Source organism: Gadus morhua, chromosome 14 (genome assembly GCF_902167405.1).
Source record: "Gadus morhua chromosome 14, gadMor3.0, whole genome shotgun sequence".
NCBI classification, from domain to species: Eukaryota; Metazoa; Chordata; class Actinopteri; order Gadiformes; family Gadidae; genus Gadus; species Gadus morhua.
In genome coordinates, this window is record NC_044061.1 from 7,680,219 (window position 1) to 7,696,906 (window position 16,688).

At 46.4% G+C, this 16,688-nt stretch overlaps 1 protein-coding gene across 1 annotated transcript; it reads right to left on the minus strand.

Moving 5' to 3' along the window:
• Positions 1–55: 55 nt before the first annotated feature.
• znf507 (zinc finger protein 507) lies at positions 56–16,625 on the minus strand. The gene is made up of 7 exons (XM_030377178.1): positions 16,519–16,625; positions 12,643–15,231; positions 11,557–11,674; positions 10,945–11,053; positions 6,056–6,160; positions 3,865–3,999; positions 56–3,487 (listed from the first exon to the last, which is right to left on the minus strand). The coding sequence occupies exons 2-7, from the start codon at positions 15,226–15,228 to the stop codon at positions 2,992–2,994; spliced, it is 3,549 nt and encodes a 1,182-aa protein (XP_030233038.1). The 5' UTR covers positions 15,229–15,231; positions 16,519–16,625; the 3' UTR covers positions 56–2,991.
• Positions 16,626–16,688: the final 63 nt, after the last annotated feature.

Consider the following 16,688-nt stretch of genomic DNA (forward strand, 5'->3'; position numbering starts at 1 on the left):
CCTTCCCACAAAACTTTCATGACATGTTTGAATCAACACAAAACGACCAATAGAATTATTTTCTTCCTATTTCCCAGTCTTTATTACCAAAATACAATGGCAAAATTGCGACATAATACTGCCTATGATGTTCCCAAAATAATAAATAAAAACAAAGCAAGCATCACATCAAGGTTTGGGAGCAGGTTCCATATTGAATTACAAAACTTTTGTCAACAGATAAGCACAGAGTTCATGTTTTTCTTTTTTTTTTACACATTCTCTAGCACCTTTGGTTTTAACTCACCCAGTTGTGTGTGTGTTTCTTTTTCTTCTTAAAATATCAGTTCCCTTAAATACAAGTAAAAATTAATGAAAAATAATAAACACCATGAACTCACACATTCCTATAGAAATTTGCTGTAGTGTTTTTAAACAATCATAAAAAAGTATTTTATTTCTTCTTTGAAGAAAAAAATGTTTTATATTTAATATTCTACAGTATTAAACTACAGTATATACATAGCAAAAATACAGTACCAATTCAATAATTACTCGTTGGAACAAAAGCCTTTCACCTTTCGTGTGGGTGCCTGGGAGGGATATTCGATTCAGGGCTTCAAATAATAATAGTTATAATATGGATAACTATAGTATGACACAAAAGCAGACTACATACGTCTTTGTTACACTTATGAACCAAAAGGCAACTAGTTCAAAAATAATAAAAAATAATAATGTATTTTTCCCTTCACATTCAGTGGCTTACAATAGAGCTTTTCATGTTATAAATGATCAATTTGAAGACATATTTGGCACTTAAATTGTCTGTTCCACTGCGCTTGGACTGCCTGAGGACTATTTGACACTAATACAAAGGTTGTGGCGAGGCTATTAAACGCATTCCAAGAACCAAGGGGAGGTGGGCGCTTTCAATATTTCGAATATGCAACACAAAAAAAGGGTTTCAGAATCATCCATTCCAAAATGATCAGTATTCACACTCATGAAAAAGGCCATGACCACCTGAACTGAGAAATTACATAATTATTATAGTCAACAGCAGCCAACAGTGTAAGCGGACAACATGGGAAAACAACCCCCTCAACCCAAATTTAATGATAATTTCATCGCCAGAGTTGCTATGAGGCTAATGAGGTACGGAGGCCAGTACACTGGATTCAGGGTGCGGTTGTATGGACGGCCCTGTCTACACCAGATAAATACAATCTTCACTCAAACTGAAGGTTGTTTATTGAAAATATCCACACACTGTCAGTTTCTTTCAAAGAAAACCGAGTGCCTGGAATCCTAGACAATGATAAGACATCCAATGATAATCTGCTCTGTGATGACAGACTCTGCCTGCACAATGGCCCGCCGAGATGGATGAGATAGACTGAGCAAGCCATTATGAAACATCAAAAGAAGAGAGGGGAGAGTGTGCATGAATATGGATGCTCTCATTTCAATCCGTTTACCTCCGTTGGTGTGGTGGTAAAACAAATAAGGCCCAGTTAATGGCTTGAAGAAACAAAACATCATGTCAAGTAGCGTGTGAGGTTTGAAAGATTATTACAGTCTGACACTCTGCCAACACCCTTACAACAATCCATTTTCATAACCTTTGGACTAATTTGTCTAGAATCATGGTGGGTCGAGTTTAAGCCTGGAGGTAGACTCCTGAGTCATCACAGCTCTAAAGGTTTGGGCTTAGCGGGTGAAGTTGCAAATGACATTTTAAAAAATGAAAATGTCACTAGTCCTTTAACTTACCCAATAGAATGTTTTAGTTGTTTCTCCATTTGGATTTTGGACTACATTTAGGGAGAATTTGGAATTCTCTCCTGGGCTGAATTGCTCACCTTTACGACCTCACTGGGGTGAATTGAAGTTGAACTTAGCAGTATCCAGTAGAGTGCTGGTGTGGGGGAAGGAATACTAACCACGGGAGGGAGGTCTGGTGAATAAACCCCTGACGCTGGAGAACATGAATGGACTTTATGCGGGAAAAAAAGAGGAAAATAAAACCATAATAAATACAACTATTTATTTTCCTTTATCTTTAAATATTTAATTCTGGCTTTAAGACCTTTCAGCAATAGCTGAAGTACTAGTCTCATACACTTTTTCTTTTACTAACAATCAAGCTGTTACATCACCGACTGCAACGGCCCTCTCGTTATATTAACAAAACGAGGGAAATTGCCGCTGAATTTTGCCAGGGCTATTTCCATGGCAACTGAACACATGACAGATGCTGGGTGAATGGTTACACCTGTGACTAATGTGCACAGCACATTAATGTGTCCACAATCAAGGTTAAAGAATACAACATGTCGGTGATCCATGGAGCCAGATTGATCAATTATTTAACTACCCCCATTTCCCTTTTTCGAATATCCTCTTAAAAATTATTACCTTGAAGAATGGTGAAATAAGTTTTAATCTAGAAACTATTAGCTAAAACCTACTAAAAAACGAACGGGACTAAAGGCTGTTCAAACGGCATAACAAGAGACTGAACATGCAAAGTATATAAACCTCAAATTATATTGGAAGGAAAAACAGATTCATACCCCCAGGCATGAAAGAGCTTGAACAATAGCAGGAGAAAATTCTTTCCCCTAGGCTTGAGTGACGGAGGTAAAACGGATAAATACATTAAATATTACAAAAGCAATTACTACAGCTGCCTTGCCTTCAATATGTGAAAGATAATAGATACAAAGGAAACAAATGCCATGTCATATAGAGAAGAGATTGTGTGGTTGCTTCTGTGAGGTACAAACTGGCTCAAGTTATGGTAGATACCGTGCGGTCGACGACACGATGAAAACAGATCACTTGGGATGCAGCCGTGTGCATTGGGGGCCAAGGCATTTGGCCATCCGTGTTTTACTAGGCGGGTGCTTCATGGTATTTTTGTATCATCAAGTCAGAGTGTACAAAAATCTAGAAAGAGGCGGACTAGAGCGATAGAGAGAGAGGTAAAGATCCTATGCTAAGGCCTCACTGTGCTGCGTCGCCCCCTGCTGGCTGGAGGACCGGCTGCGGTTGCTCCTTGTTCAGGATGATGCTGATGATGTCGCCCTCGTGCTCCTTCATGTGCTCCATCAGGCGCTCCTTGCTCGTGGACTCGAAGCCGCAGATGCAGCAGCAAAAGAGCAGCACGCAGTACTCCATGCCGGGGCCGTGCCCGGCGGCCGGTGGGCCCGGGGCCGGCTTGGGCCCCTCGGAGAGGGAGGCCGGCGCGTGTGGCGGCTGAGGCGTGGCGCTTTGCAACTCGATGCTCGTCGACAGCTGGGACAGTTCGACGGCGTTGGGTATCGTCTGGCCCACCGCTGAGGGCTCCGTCGTCGGTGAGGGGGTGGTGGCGGCGGCGGGGGCGGTTGGTGTGAAGGCGATCGGCGCCTCGATGGGGCCCCTGGGGGCCTGGTCCCGGGGGGATCCCGCGGCCGAGCGCTCTGCCACCGGCTCCAGCACGGCCGACAGCTTCTGGGGGCCGCTGGGGACAGGGGAAGACGGGGAGGTAAAAGGATGCAGGAGACGGGAGGAAGAGAAGCATCACTACAAGGCCAAACTGTTCAAACCCCTCTGAGGGGTTACTTTGCTATGCGTCTTTCTAAAAGTCGACTTCTTCTGGCGCTGGTTGTCATGCAGTGGCGGTGCGTGTTCAACAGCGCCTTGTTCAAATTCTAGCAGGGTGCAAATGATCGGAATAAAAATATGACTCGATGCGTGCTGGGGGAGAAAACCCTGCCATTAAATCAGGAAGGATATGGAATGTATCCATGCAGTCTGCTATAGAGGACTGCTGAGGACAATAGCGAATCCATACTGCTACACAGGCTCTGTGGAGCCCAGAGGGGACCCGACGCTCACCGGCTGCTCTGGGTGATGGCCTCATTGATGGCTTTGTTGACCTGCTCATAGTTGTAGTTCTGGTCTCCGGCGTGCTTCCACATGTGGGACTTGAGCGAGGGCGGATGGCTGCACACGTAGCCACAGAGCGAGCACCTAGGGGGAGAAGGGTGGAGGGGGAGCGAGAGAGTGAGGCGGGGAGATGAAAGAGAGCGAGGGTGACAACGCAAGCGGATCAGGTTGGTTAAGTTGATTTGATATGCTTGCGGAGGCTCTGCTAATCCTTGTTCTCCTTTCTATTAAGGGAGTCGTCCCCAGGGTTTACGTCTCAAGTCCCAGGGGAAGCTAGAAAGGCGTGTAACACGCAGGTGAGAGAGAGAAGCAATTGGGGTTCAGGGTAACTGAAGTGGTGTTGCTGAAAAAGAAATTAAGAAAGCTGTGGTTGCCGCCTTGACTTTTGTGAGAAAACGACAGTGAAAAGAAAAAGGAATGGTAGGGAATTCAGGTGAGGAAGGGAGGGGAGAGGCAAGAACTAAAGAAGAAAAAGCCAGGAACTAAAGAAAAAAGGCTACTTTTCAATAGGTCAGAGAAATCCCTGGGATCCTGAAAAGAGGGGTAGCAAGGTCCCCACGGAGAATGGCTGACTTTAATTAGAAACGCTCAGACGGTGGGACTCAATGAAGCCTAATCCTCAAATGATTTGAACTTCTCATCAGCACGGTGATGGATAAATGAGATATAAAAGTGGAAAAATGATTCTGACTGAATATTAGAAGACCTTGATAAATAACTAAATTCCTCTATCCAACACGGCAATGTGACTATTTGAGGGAGGCTTGAGGGGTACAAACTTTGGAAGTATGGACGATATTGAGAAATTTACCAAGCAATCAGTTAGAGAGTGACATAATTTGTGCTTGGTATTGTGTTCAAGTGGATTCACTGGGAGGGCTCTTATTCTAGCCAAGAGTAGCTGGGGATTTCTCTTTCAAAATCCAGAGCCATTGTGTCCAGTCAACAAAACACTGCTTCTCCCATCCCAATTACTTTACTCGTCTTTGATCCACTAAATATCCAACGCGAGGGACCGTGGAAATGGGAATCCCTGACACGACACCTTTCCAAGGATTAGAAGAATTCTGCCAACTACCCAAAGAAGTTTGTTTTTCCATCATTATTTCTTTCTGGAGAGAAAACCCCCAAACATAATTGTTTATTCAAATTTTAACAAGGAGAGCCCTTTGTGGAAAACTAAATGCAACAAACAATTTGCCTACCCTTCCATAGTTTTCTTTGGCAGATGTTAAATTGCAAAGAAAATATGTACGCAAGAAAATAACTTAATCCATTCCTGCTTGGTCCACCCTATATATTATAAACAGAGTTATCATATATTTAAATGTTTCCAAACCAGCATCACCCATGGTACGTGTTGGAAAGGCAGCAGGGAAGAAAGTACAACGACAATGTTTTTAGTTTTAAAATTCTAAGGTTACTTAAACTAAGGTACTATAAAAACAGCGGTTTCTAAGTTTGAGTCAAGTTTATAATACAACGCAACTCTGAACGTACCTCCGGTTGCAGGCTAATCCCGTGCTATGCTACGCACAGGGCTGTTTATTAACTTGAGTTACTAGTTAATAATCCTTGTCAGGTCACAATGAGAAAATGATGGGTCATTAAATGTGTGCCTAGTTTCATTTCAACAAAAATAATAATCGCAGCCACGGTCAACGTGCAGACATTAAATCGCGAGAATAAAACGAAACATTACATTTCGCTATAGAAAAGGTTTGGTGTGTGTGTGTTCGTCCTTGTGTTGGTGCAGAGTAAAGGAGGAATGAGACAATAAGCTGAGTGTGTTTGTTTGCGTGTACAAGAGTCTCAAGAGGTGCTATCAATAACATCCAAACGAAAACACTGTGGCATCTAGCTACCATGATTCCACCGTGAAACATTTATCACTGCTTAGTTGTAGACAAATTGACAAGGACACGGGTAGAAGCGCACGGCGCTAATTCTCTCCGGCGTCAAAATAAAGAAACCGTCTCAATACTGAGCGTTTTACCGAAACAGTTACACTCAGCCTCCAAAGCAAACAATAACACAATAATGAAAGCAGTCTTGCGTCACTATTTCCCACATCCGTCACTACCAGGATCACAACACGAGGCCAGCTGTAGAGTGTACCCTTCCCCAACCGACCCCTCACCTGTACTGCTCCAGCAGCTGCACAGCCTGGTGCTCCTGGGGGTGGCGTCGCATGTGGCTCTTCAGACTGTTCATGTTGGTGGTGGCAAAGTCACAGCTACAGCACCTGATTGGCCGAAAGAGGAGGAGGGGGGGGGGGGGGGGGGGGGTGGTGTTGGAAGAGAAGGGTGAGGGAGGATAAACTGTTGAAAGTCGCAAAATAGATCCAAGTCACATTGGACAGACCCACAGGGTTATTTGTTTTCATTTTCATAAAAAGTCGAAGAAAGAAAAGTGCACGTGGCCTCGCTTGGAGGTTTTTGAATAGTTATCTTTTTATTTTTTGCCCTCGAGAAGAGGCTATCATTTATTCAGCGTGTTCACTGAAAACCTCCGTAAACCATGAATCAAAAAAAGAAGTGTCCATGACTGTTGACGACATCTACCATCGCATTGTGTAAGGTGCTCCAGCTTTATCCTTTGAAGGAAACCAAGGCTGACGCCGGGACTTATTCTTGTGGCTTGAGTCTCCTGACTCACACAATACGCTCAAGTGCTTTAATGTCGTGGAGGGCCTTGTGATTCTGCTCAACATACTAGCATGGATGGGCAGACGGTCTGAAGGTCAACATGCAACAGGGTGAAGAGTGATTCTGTGTGCTATGGTCACCAAGTAGGCGACTGAATTGCTTGCTTTTCAAAGGGCTTCTGAGGATCACAGAGTTTATTTTACAATGCACACTCAGAATAGAGTTATGAAAGTTGTGCTTGACCTTCGTGATTTTGCTTTCACCCATTTGTTATCCGGGAAATTAACTCCCGTCGACTTTTAAACACTTTGTGTTTGGCTTTTAAACACTGTGGAGTGTTTGGCATCATCAAGTAGGTATTTAACAAAGTATGCGTAAGTATATCAAGTGAACAACAAACGAGAAGCAAGAGGGCAAAACGACCCTACGAGCATGTTACGTAAAAGCTCAGTAAGTCACAAAGAAACCCGACGCAGAGAAACGACAGTTGTGTTGGAAAATAAAAAGGTGGTTATTTATACTTCGTACTAGTTTGCTTTGACATTTCCAAAGGATAAAAACAAATACCACCCTGAAATCCTGAATCAAGAAATAAGGTATTACAGAGAAGACCAATGCAGTAATGGGGACAGGTTCTGTTTGGAGGCTCAATATGGTGTAGGCCATTTTCCCAGTGCTGTTTTCACATGCTCAACGCAGATGTGACATTCATTATAACAATGACATGAAATGTGCATGGATAGATTCCAGACAGAACAACCATCAATGGTTCATACTGGTGTGTCTAGCACACATGCAGTGTTTTCGGTGATAGACAATTACCTCTTCCGTAGTTTAGAATAAAATATTCATTAAGCTTTCCCAACTTAGATTGCTGGTGTGCGCATCTTTGTGTAAGACTATGTGTGTTGTAGAGAAAGGGGTAATAATACAATAAGTTGTTTTTCTGTACAAGAGTTGGGTACTATTGACAACATCCAAATCAAATCACCTTGCCGTCTTTACATTCATTTCAGTGTGAAAAGGGGAAAGTACCCAAATCACCGCAAGATTGCAGAAAATTACACTTTTACCCAAATAAAATGAAATGGCATTTACATTATCTTTCCCTGGTAGGGGAAAGGCAGAAAGGATCTCCACAGATGGATAACAGACGTTGAGGTTGGAGCGCACAGCCTTTCAGCCTCGGAGTGGAGCACCCTTCTACCGCTCGACGGCCTGGCTCTTTGTAATCAGCAAAGTAGCCTCCACTTAGGAGTACACGTGGAACATGAGACGGAGGACGACGTCGGTGGCACCCTTGATATCAAAGTGGTTGGTGATACCGAGGCAATAAGGGACGTAAATACCCCTGAGGTGTCAGTTGATTGGTTTGTACCAGCCAATGGGATTAAAGCCTGAAAACTGACTGTTTTTTCGGGAATGCAGGGATGGTGGGTGGAGAGGATTTTGGATTTGGTAATATCTTTCAAATCGAATCAAATTAACTCCTGAACGCGTGGTTTGCGTGTGCTTAGAACGTTGCTGTAATACGAATATTAAATGTGCCAGGTCCAATTTAAAATATTGACTTTGCCAAGAGTAAATTAGGTAGTTTAAAATATAACTAGGACTTCACTATTTGATATCGTCAATTACAACCCTACGATAAATTGGTATGAAAAAGGGTAGCAAGTGGGGCTTGTAGAAATTATGCGAATAGCTGGAAAATGCAGTTTCTTTAACCATCGATGTGCCTTCTTGTCCATAGTGAGACAGTCCCTTGTAAATACACTTACTGGAACTGAGCTGTTCGTTTCGAACAACAGCAACAACAGACAGTTTTTATAAGGCTGAGCCGACCCTGCCCGGCGTTCATTGTCTCTGTCATTATAGGCAAGGCCTGTAAATTAATTAAGCTTTACAGTGTGACTGACCCCACACACACACACACACACACACACACACACACACACACACACACACACACACACACACACACACACACACACACACACACACACACACACACACACACACACACACACACGTTAAACTCTCAGATGCACGGTATATCTACAAGGATGTCTCAAATATATGTTTGTATATTCGCCCACCGCTTGCTTGACAAGCAAGGTTTCAACAGCGACATAGCATTACAACACCGGGACACTCATCAAAGAGTGGTGCTTTATATGGTGGCAGTGCACCGGGTCTCCTGCCAAGACAGCATCGCCGGATGCCAGACAGATGCAGGCTTGGATTGTGTTTGACAAGCACCTTTTGCATTTATAAATACAACAGGGCTAGAGTGGGTTGCATACCAGTGGAGAGGCAACAGAGAGGACCATATCATCAGATGATGTCTCATGTTAAGGTTGCATTTAGCCGTCACTACTCACTCGGTTTATCTTCACGCACTTCAAGATATATCCGTGCGTCCAGGGTTGGACATTTATCCTTTATGTTTCGGCTCGCAGAAAAGGCTTTGTTGCACAGAGAAATCCCTTAAGATTCTACTAGGGAATCTTAAGGGACTTGTTGTGATAGGGAAAAACGACCAATGAAATGTCATATATTATATGATGGATAATACATAATATATATAATTTATGATATGATATTAAGAAATTGTCTCCCTGTTGAATGGTAGTACTAGCTATTGATTACTTATCCGAGATAGAAAGAATCAGGGCAATTTAATGTGAAACAATACTGCGACATTTCTCTCTCAACTCACAAGCAAGTCAGTTGGAAGCAGTTTTTAGTAAGATGCGAAAGTAACCAAAACATAATTTAAAAAATAAAAAAAGGTACAAAAACTTTTGTAACTTGAGAACTCAACTTAAGTACGAGGACTTTTGACTAGTTCCTCAGTTCATTAAAAATAAGACAATCCACTTTTCAAATAAACTTGCTAGATGTCAATTTAGATGATGGGAACTCAGCAGTTCCTCAGCCAAAAGGGAAAATAATCATGTGCCAAAGTGTCAACCATATCTAAACCCTAATGGATTGGAAATCAGAGCCTTGGGGGGCTTGATATCTAGATTAGCTGGTTTCTATTTTGAAACTCTGTTTAGTTACTTGTACAGCCCCATGAAAACACAAGAGGACCGATGGCATGATTGCAACGAGTCAATTTGCAGAAAATAACAAACAATCATATGCTTAATTTTCAATTAATTTCAGTAAGCTGTTGGCAGTGGATGTAGTAACTGTGACACCTTTTAGTAATAGAGTAGAAGAAGGAGTAGCCAGACATTTTTTAAAGTGAAGGTTTAAGCTTCACTTTCACCGTTTAAGCTCAAATTCGAACGCTTGAGACCAAAATAAATCAGTTTTGGGCTGAGAGTTCTAGAAGGGGGGGGGGGGGTGTTATCCCCATGGTGACGACCAATGCAAAGTATGTGACACATTTAAACTAGTGCTGTCGTTGTGTATGAGCGTTATAAACAGTGATGTATCTGAAAAACGCCACTCGAAATCCTGCAGTGACAGAATGCCAAACATCAACACACACACACACCGTGGTGTTAGACTATAGTTGTCCAAGAAGCTTAACCCTCTCTCGGACTGGGTCATGGATTTTGGTTTCACTGACCTTTATTGCAGTTTAAAATCCAAATACAAAGGGAGAACTTTGCTATTTGAATTAGTCTAATAATCCTGCGACAACACAACATATTACGAGCTATCCCTCATCTTTGGTACAGATTCATCATGATCATGATTTCTGACCTTCAGTTTTTCCCAAGTGCATTAGAAATGTCAGTTCTTAGATAGCTAGGTTATTTTTACTAAGCCTAATTACATTTCAGACCATATACCTTTACTTTGAACTTTTTTTTAAATTGCATTCATTTAATTTGGATGTATTCAAACATTTGTAAATGTGTGCATTTTTTACACTTGAGATGAGAAAAAATACGGCATTATTCGTTCCTTAGCCGCTACTGCTCCCTAGTGGTCTTTTATAATATGACACGTAAAGAAGCTCCAAATCAAAGGCCATATAAGGAGATTTTGAGAAAGCTGTTTCTGTTGCTGAAAGAAAGGCTGGACATAACCAAGAAATTGAATCAGATTTTCCTGTGTAGGCTATATGCTTTTGGAATGTACGAGGAAACCCACATGGTGGCTTAGAATTCCCAACAATACATATCCAAATTAATTTGGCATCATAAGAACATTTGGATTGACCTGCACCAATACTGTAATGGTGGAACCTTTTTTTCCCACAATGTAATAATATTAATTTTAGGATCTATTGCATGTTAAGATTTAAATACTATGAAATGTTTAATCCATTCCGAACTTAAGTACTCTTCTTTCACCAATTTGAAGCAGAAAAAAAGTGAAAATGGAGGACTGATGGCCAGGGGCCAGGTGGAGGGCTCACCTGTAAGGCTTGTCCGAGTTGTGGATGCGCCGGTGGTTCCTCACCCCAACGTACGTAGAGCTGGTGTAGTCACACACGTCACACTTGTACACTTTTGGCATGCTGCTTTCTAAAGTCAACGGATAAAACAAAGATATCACAAAGAAGCACTTAATACAGTAAACGTCGCTAAGAACACTTAATAAAGATAATGATAAATTGAAATTATGAATATAAATTTAATTCATGCATAGTTACTAATTTTTGATGTTGTGTTTGAACCAATTTCACTTTATGTACACCCCATACACTTAATGTACACCCTTATTGTATGTTGTACGTCTTGGCACTTCGTGTTTTATGTTCGTGAAAATAAAAGCTTGCATTGTGTAGCGTCTTATCCTAGCTACCTTTGTTGGATACAAGGAAGGGGTTAACCTTACAACTGTAAGTACGTGCCACTTGTTTCCAAGAACATCTTTACTGTACTGACGGATATATTATTTCTCTTTCCTCTGACAAATGTACTTATTGTAAGTCGCTTTGGATAAAAGTGTCTGCCTGATGCTCTAAAAGTCTAAAAGTAAGGAAGCTCCTCAAACTCCCCAGTCGCCCCGCTCTCGGCCATCTTACCCTCCTCCATGGCGAGCTCCACCTCCTCTGCGGCGGCCATGGCCTCGGCGAGGGGCGTGAGGGCGGGGCCCGTGAGGCCCTGCCCGTGCCGCTCCTGCTCGTGGCTCCTCAAGAGGTTCTGAATGGAAGAAAGCCAGGCGACATCAGCGATACACCCCTCAATGTGTTCTGCTCAGAATTACACCCTCTTGGGTTCACTTTTTTGGTGTTTTCTTACAACCGACGTTTGTTTTTGTGCGAAATTGATAAACTAGTCTCGCCGTGAGATTGCCTTATGAACCCCTGCTGAATGACGTTCGTTTGCACTCGTAGTTTCAAACATGATGGGAGTAGATGGATGCAGTGCAGCAGTAGAATCATGCATGATTTAGCCTAACATAAAAATTCCATCACTGGAATTTTCTTCCACTCGTGACCGAAGGGAAAATGACGAGAGAACGTCCATCTTTTAAAAGCGGTTGATTGACAGTACAGTTCAAGCACTCCCGGAGTTATAGGGTTCTCTCTCGCTAGGAGCTTCTGCCAAATGCCCTCTCCATGGACTCCCAAACCTGGCCTGAATAATATGATGAGCCTAATGATCGACGGTAGCCCACCGCTCGGCTTCTCATGTAGCAAGGGGATCAATAGCCTCACCTCTGCTGAAGTCGGCATACTACTGCAACAGCAGTGCACCACCAGGCAGCAGAAGACATCGGCCCTTCTGGAGATATCTATCCTATAGTATATATCTATCCACACACATCTTCCGTTTGAACGCCCCTAATTAAATGCTGCAGAAGAAACTTGATCGATAAGCCTTCTCTCGAACATAATGATCGCAGCATTAAAGTATTTCCAGGGGTCATTTAAGTTCATCCCAACACAGCCTCTGAAAACTGGCAAGATGCACACGTTTTGTCAATGCAGTAAGAGCATTGGCTTAAACAATGGCATATCCAGACCTCTAGACGGAACATTTAGGCTACACCGGTTTCATTTAGTACATATTAACATTAGCTTAAATTACAAATCGCAAAAAATATACACGTAAGGTTGTGCGAGGCGCAGATCAAAAAGAAGGCTTGCACGTCCGTCTCAGCTCACCTTGTAGTGGAAGGTGCTGGAGCACTGCTTGCACTGGTACGTCCTGGCCTTGCAGTGGTGGATCATGTGGCTCTCCAGGTCCTTGCTGTCCAGGGCGATGTGCTCGCAGATGGGACACTGATAGGGCTCCCTCTGCCTGTGCACCCGCAGGTGCTGCTTGATGTAGCCCTTGTTGCCGCTGCTGTAGTGACACAGCCTGCAGCGGTAGGGCCTCTCGCTGCCTGGGATGTAGTCCACCAGACCCCCGTCCGTGACCGTGGAGACCCCCCGGTCTATACTGGCCACGTCGTCCGCCGCCCCGGCCGCCGCCGCCGCGCCGCCGTTGTGGAACTGCGCGTTGTCCTGCAGCTCCTTCAGGATGTCCTCGTCCGTGGCGTTCTGGTCCGAGCGCTCGCGGAGCCTCTCGATGACGGTCAGCAGGGACAGGCTGATGCCGGCCTTGGCGGCGGGACCCTCCTCGTCCACCTCCACCAGGCCCAGCCTGAGGGGGATCAGCGCGCCGACATCCTCCTCCCCCTCGGCGTCCGCACAACGTTCTAGCTCGACCAGAGCAGTCGGGCCCTCGTGGATCCTCTGGCCCGCGCCGGGACTCTGCACTCGGGCTTTGACGGTCTTGAGGCAGGCCCTAGGACCCCCGCCGCCACTGCAGTTGTACGGCTCGGGGGTTCTCATGGGCATGGCGACCAGGGCCTCGGCCACCAGAGAGTGCAGGCGGAGGGACTCCGAGTTGGTCCGGGTCCGGCCCGAGGGGGGGACGTTCTCGTCGCGGAGGGGCTCGCTGCTCGCGATGGTTTGGACCGCCGCCTCCGTCGCAGCCACCGCCGACGAGATGGTAGTTTCGACGCAGAGGTCGCTCTCGACCTCCCAGGTGACCCCCACCTGTTCCTTCACCACCTCCCCTGCGGTGTCCAGCATCACAGTCTCCTCCGCGGGGCGCGACTCGTCCTCCTCTTCCTCCACCACCTCCTCTCTGTCCGGTATTCTCTCGTCCGAGCCGCACATGACCGGGCCGAGGAGGGGCGCGTTGGCGGCCATGACGGAGTCTTCGGCCGAGGGCAGCCTCTCCACGATGACGTTGATGTGTCCCGCGCCGTTGGGGCTGCAGCTGATGATCTTCTGGGCCGAGGACAGCAGGCTGTCCGTCTGGGAGCTGTGGCCGTGGTCCCCCGCCATCTCAGCCTCGGCGTTCGCTTGGACTTCCTCCATGGGTGGTTCTTCATCCTCCTCCTCTTCTTCTTCCGTGTTTAGGTCTTTCACCTGGTACTCCCCCAACCCGCCTAGCTCCAGGTCTTCTACTGCTGCTGCTATGGGATCTCCGTTGTGCTTCTCCACGGATTGGCTCATGGGATCCCTCTCGTTCTCGACGGCCATCGGCACGCAGAGCTGCACCTGAAAGGCGCCGGGGATGCTGTGCTGGGGGCCTTTTTCCTGGAGGGCCGGCGACAGCATGATCACCTCCTCCCTGGCCGCGAGGTAAGCGTGGCCGGGGGGGGCGGCCTTGGTAGCCTGGGCGTCTTTCCTCCCCGCCAGCGGCCCGGTGTCGTCCTCAAAGATGGGGTAGGAGCAGTCGACGAGGCCGGCGTGCTTCCAGGCGTGGGTCTTGAGCATGCGCTGCTGGCTGCACACGTAGCTGCAAATCAGGCAGCGGTACAAGCCGTACTCCTCGTAGCTGTACCACTTCTTCTTCTGCGACAGCTCCTCCTCGCCGCCGACGTCGCACAACTCGCCCTTGCCCTCGGCCTTGACGCCGCCGCCGTCCTCCTCGTCGGCGGCGCGGGCGTGGCGCTCCAGCAGCCTCAGCGCCGCCTCCTTCTCGCCGTCGCGGAGGTCCTCGAAGCTGCTCACCAGCGGCGCCAGCCCCGTGTGCAGGGCGCCCGCCGCGTCGTCCTCAAAGTGCAGCCTGACGTGCGCCTCCAGCTCCCCCTGGTGGGGGGAGGTGTAGTGGCACTCGGAGCACATGAGGAGCAGGTCGCTGTGCTGCTCGTCGTGCTGCCGCAGGTGCTCCTTCAGCTGGCCGAGCGTGGGGGACAGGAAGCGGCACAGGCTGCACTGGTAGCACGTCACCGTCCGGCTGCTTTGGACGCCCGCGCGGCTGCCAATGTCGGCGACCTCAGCGTCGTCGGCGGCCGCGGGGGCCATGTTGTTTGAGAGCGCGGCGGGGTCGGGGCTCATGCTGTCGCGGGCCTCGGGAGTCACCGCCTCCTCTTTGAAGCTCCGCCTCACTCTCTTGCAGGGTGAGGTTCCTCGGCTCACCGTGGTCCCATCGGAGCCTCCCACTGCTCCTCCGCCGCCTGCTGCTCTGCCGGAGCCCTGCTGGGCCGGCGCCCTCTTCTGGCCAGCGACCGTGCACCGCCGCTGCGGGCGCTTCTCCACGATCTTGCTGAGCTTCTGGATGACCTGGATGAGCGAGTCGGCGGCCTGCTTCTGCTGCAGCCGCTGGCACACCTCCCGCTCCGCCGCCAGCACCTGCCTGCTGTGGGCCACCGGAGGCGGGCCTCCAGAGGAGGACGTGGAGGTGGATATGGTTGTGGTCGAGGCTGGAGAGGAATGAGCGATGAGCACAGCCACATCGCTGATCTCCTCCATTACCTGCCGGTTGGGAGAGAGAGACGGAGCACAGAAGGGAAAAGAATGAGGGGATTGTTTGCTTGCACACTTCATTCTGACCTAGCAGAAGCAGAGAGAGATGTGTTTGTGGTGTCTTCTGCAATAGCCGACTCTCTGGAAACAAACTCCATTGCGCAAAGGTCATATACCCATATTGGAGACTTGCTACAATCACTGTAGGTCGCTTTGGATACAGTGCCAACATGAAAAAACTAAAAAAAACTTGAACATCGACATCCAAAGTCAGATGAATAGCTTTGAAAGTTGAATCATAACACTGCCAGGGTATTGAGTGAAACACAGCGCCCGGGGCGAATGTAACATGATAAGACACGCCCTTTGAAGCTTTCAAGCTTCTGATAGTGAAGGGTACTGAAAGCCTTCAGAATGGGTGTCACGTTAAGTTTTTACAAAGTTTTTCATTATATCGCTATAATAACATTGTTTAAATTGCATTAATTATTTTGATTTACCCTCAGAAATACATTTTTGCCCTTTTTTCTTGATGCTAGGATTCCATGCAAATAACAGAAGGGTAAGATTACAGCAGCAACACACCCTAGTACGGCCATGATTGCCTATGATCATGGGAATGTGTTTATAAACATTGGAGCTTAAGAAAAAAAAAGAAAAAGCAGCAACCGAATATGTGGTGGAAATCCCTTTCCCTCTTTTGCCTTCACCTAACCACAACTTCCCTTAATGACTTCTGCCTTTGTGCTCCAACAATGCTATGGGATACCCTGGAAATCAGGAAGTCGGATATATTCAGCAATATAAATGTCCAATGCAACCTCTGGATTCATAGAAAGGAATGATGATGAGAAGCCACAGATTTACAACAGGTTATGTCAGAAGCTAAAAATATGTCTCTCCCTCGACACGTTCCGGGTAGATAGAGATTGCCCTGAGTGCTTGGGCACAGACATCCGATCACCCGACAGTAGACAGCCACCCAACATATCTAAATAGTGGACCTCGAGTTGACAGCGATGATGTACATCCAACTTTTATGAGGTTGAGAAAATGCCAACACGTTAAAGAGAGGGCGTTACGGTCACTGACAGCTAGTGAGTTAGCCTCATGGTTAAGTTGCTGCTACCAACACACTCACACACACACACTCTGACTCACACACATGCGAGTTTATGTGAGCTACAGGGAAAATAGTTGCAGACATGAGCGTACAAGGACATTGGAATGATGTTTGCGTTAATGGATAACGATCCTTATTCTACATGTGCTGCCCTTGAACAGCGTTGTACTCACTGATCCGGAAATGTTCGATGGTCTTTGGCCTCAAAACATGAAACGCTTTGTTTTATTCGCTAGCCATAAAAAGTGGCCCTCTGTGTTCTGCCACACTGCAAAATGGCGAGGATGGGATGTTGGTCACGTGATCCGGAGTTTTGGTCAGGTGACCAACGCATCGTGCGCTC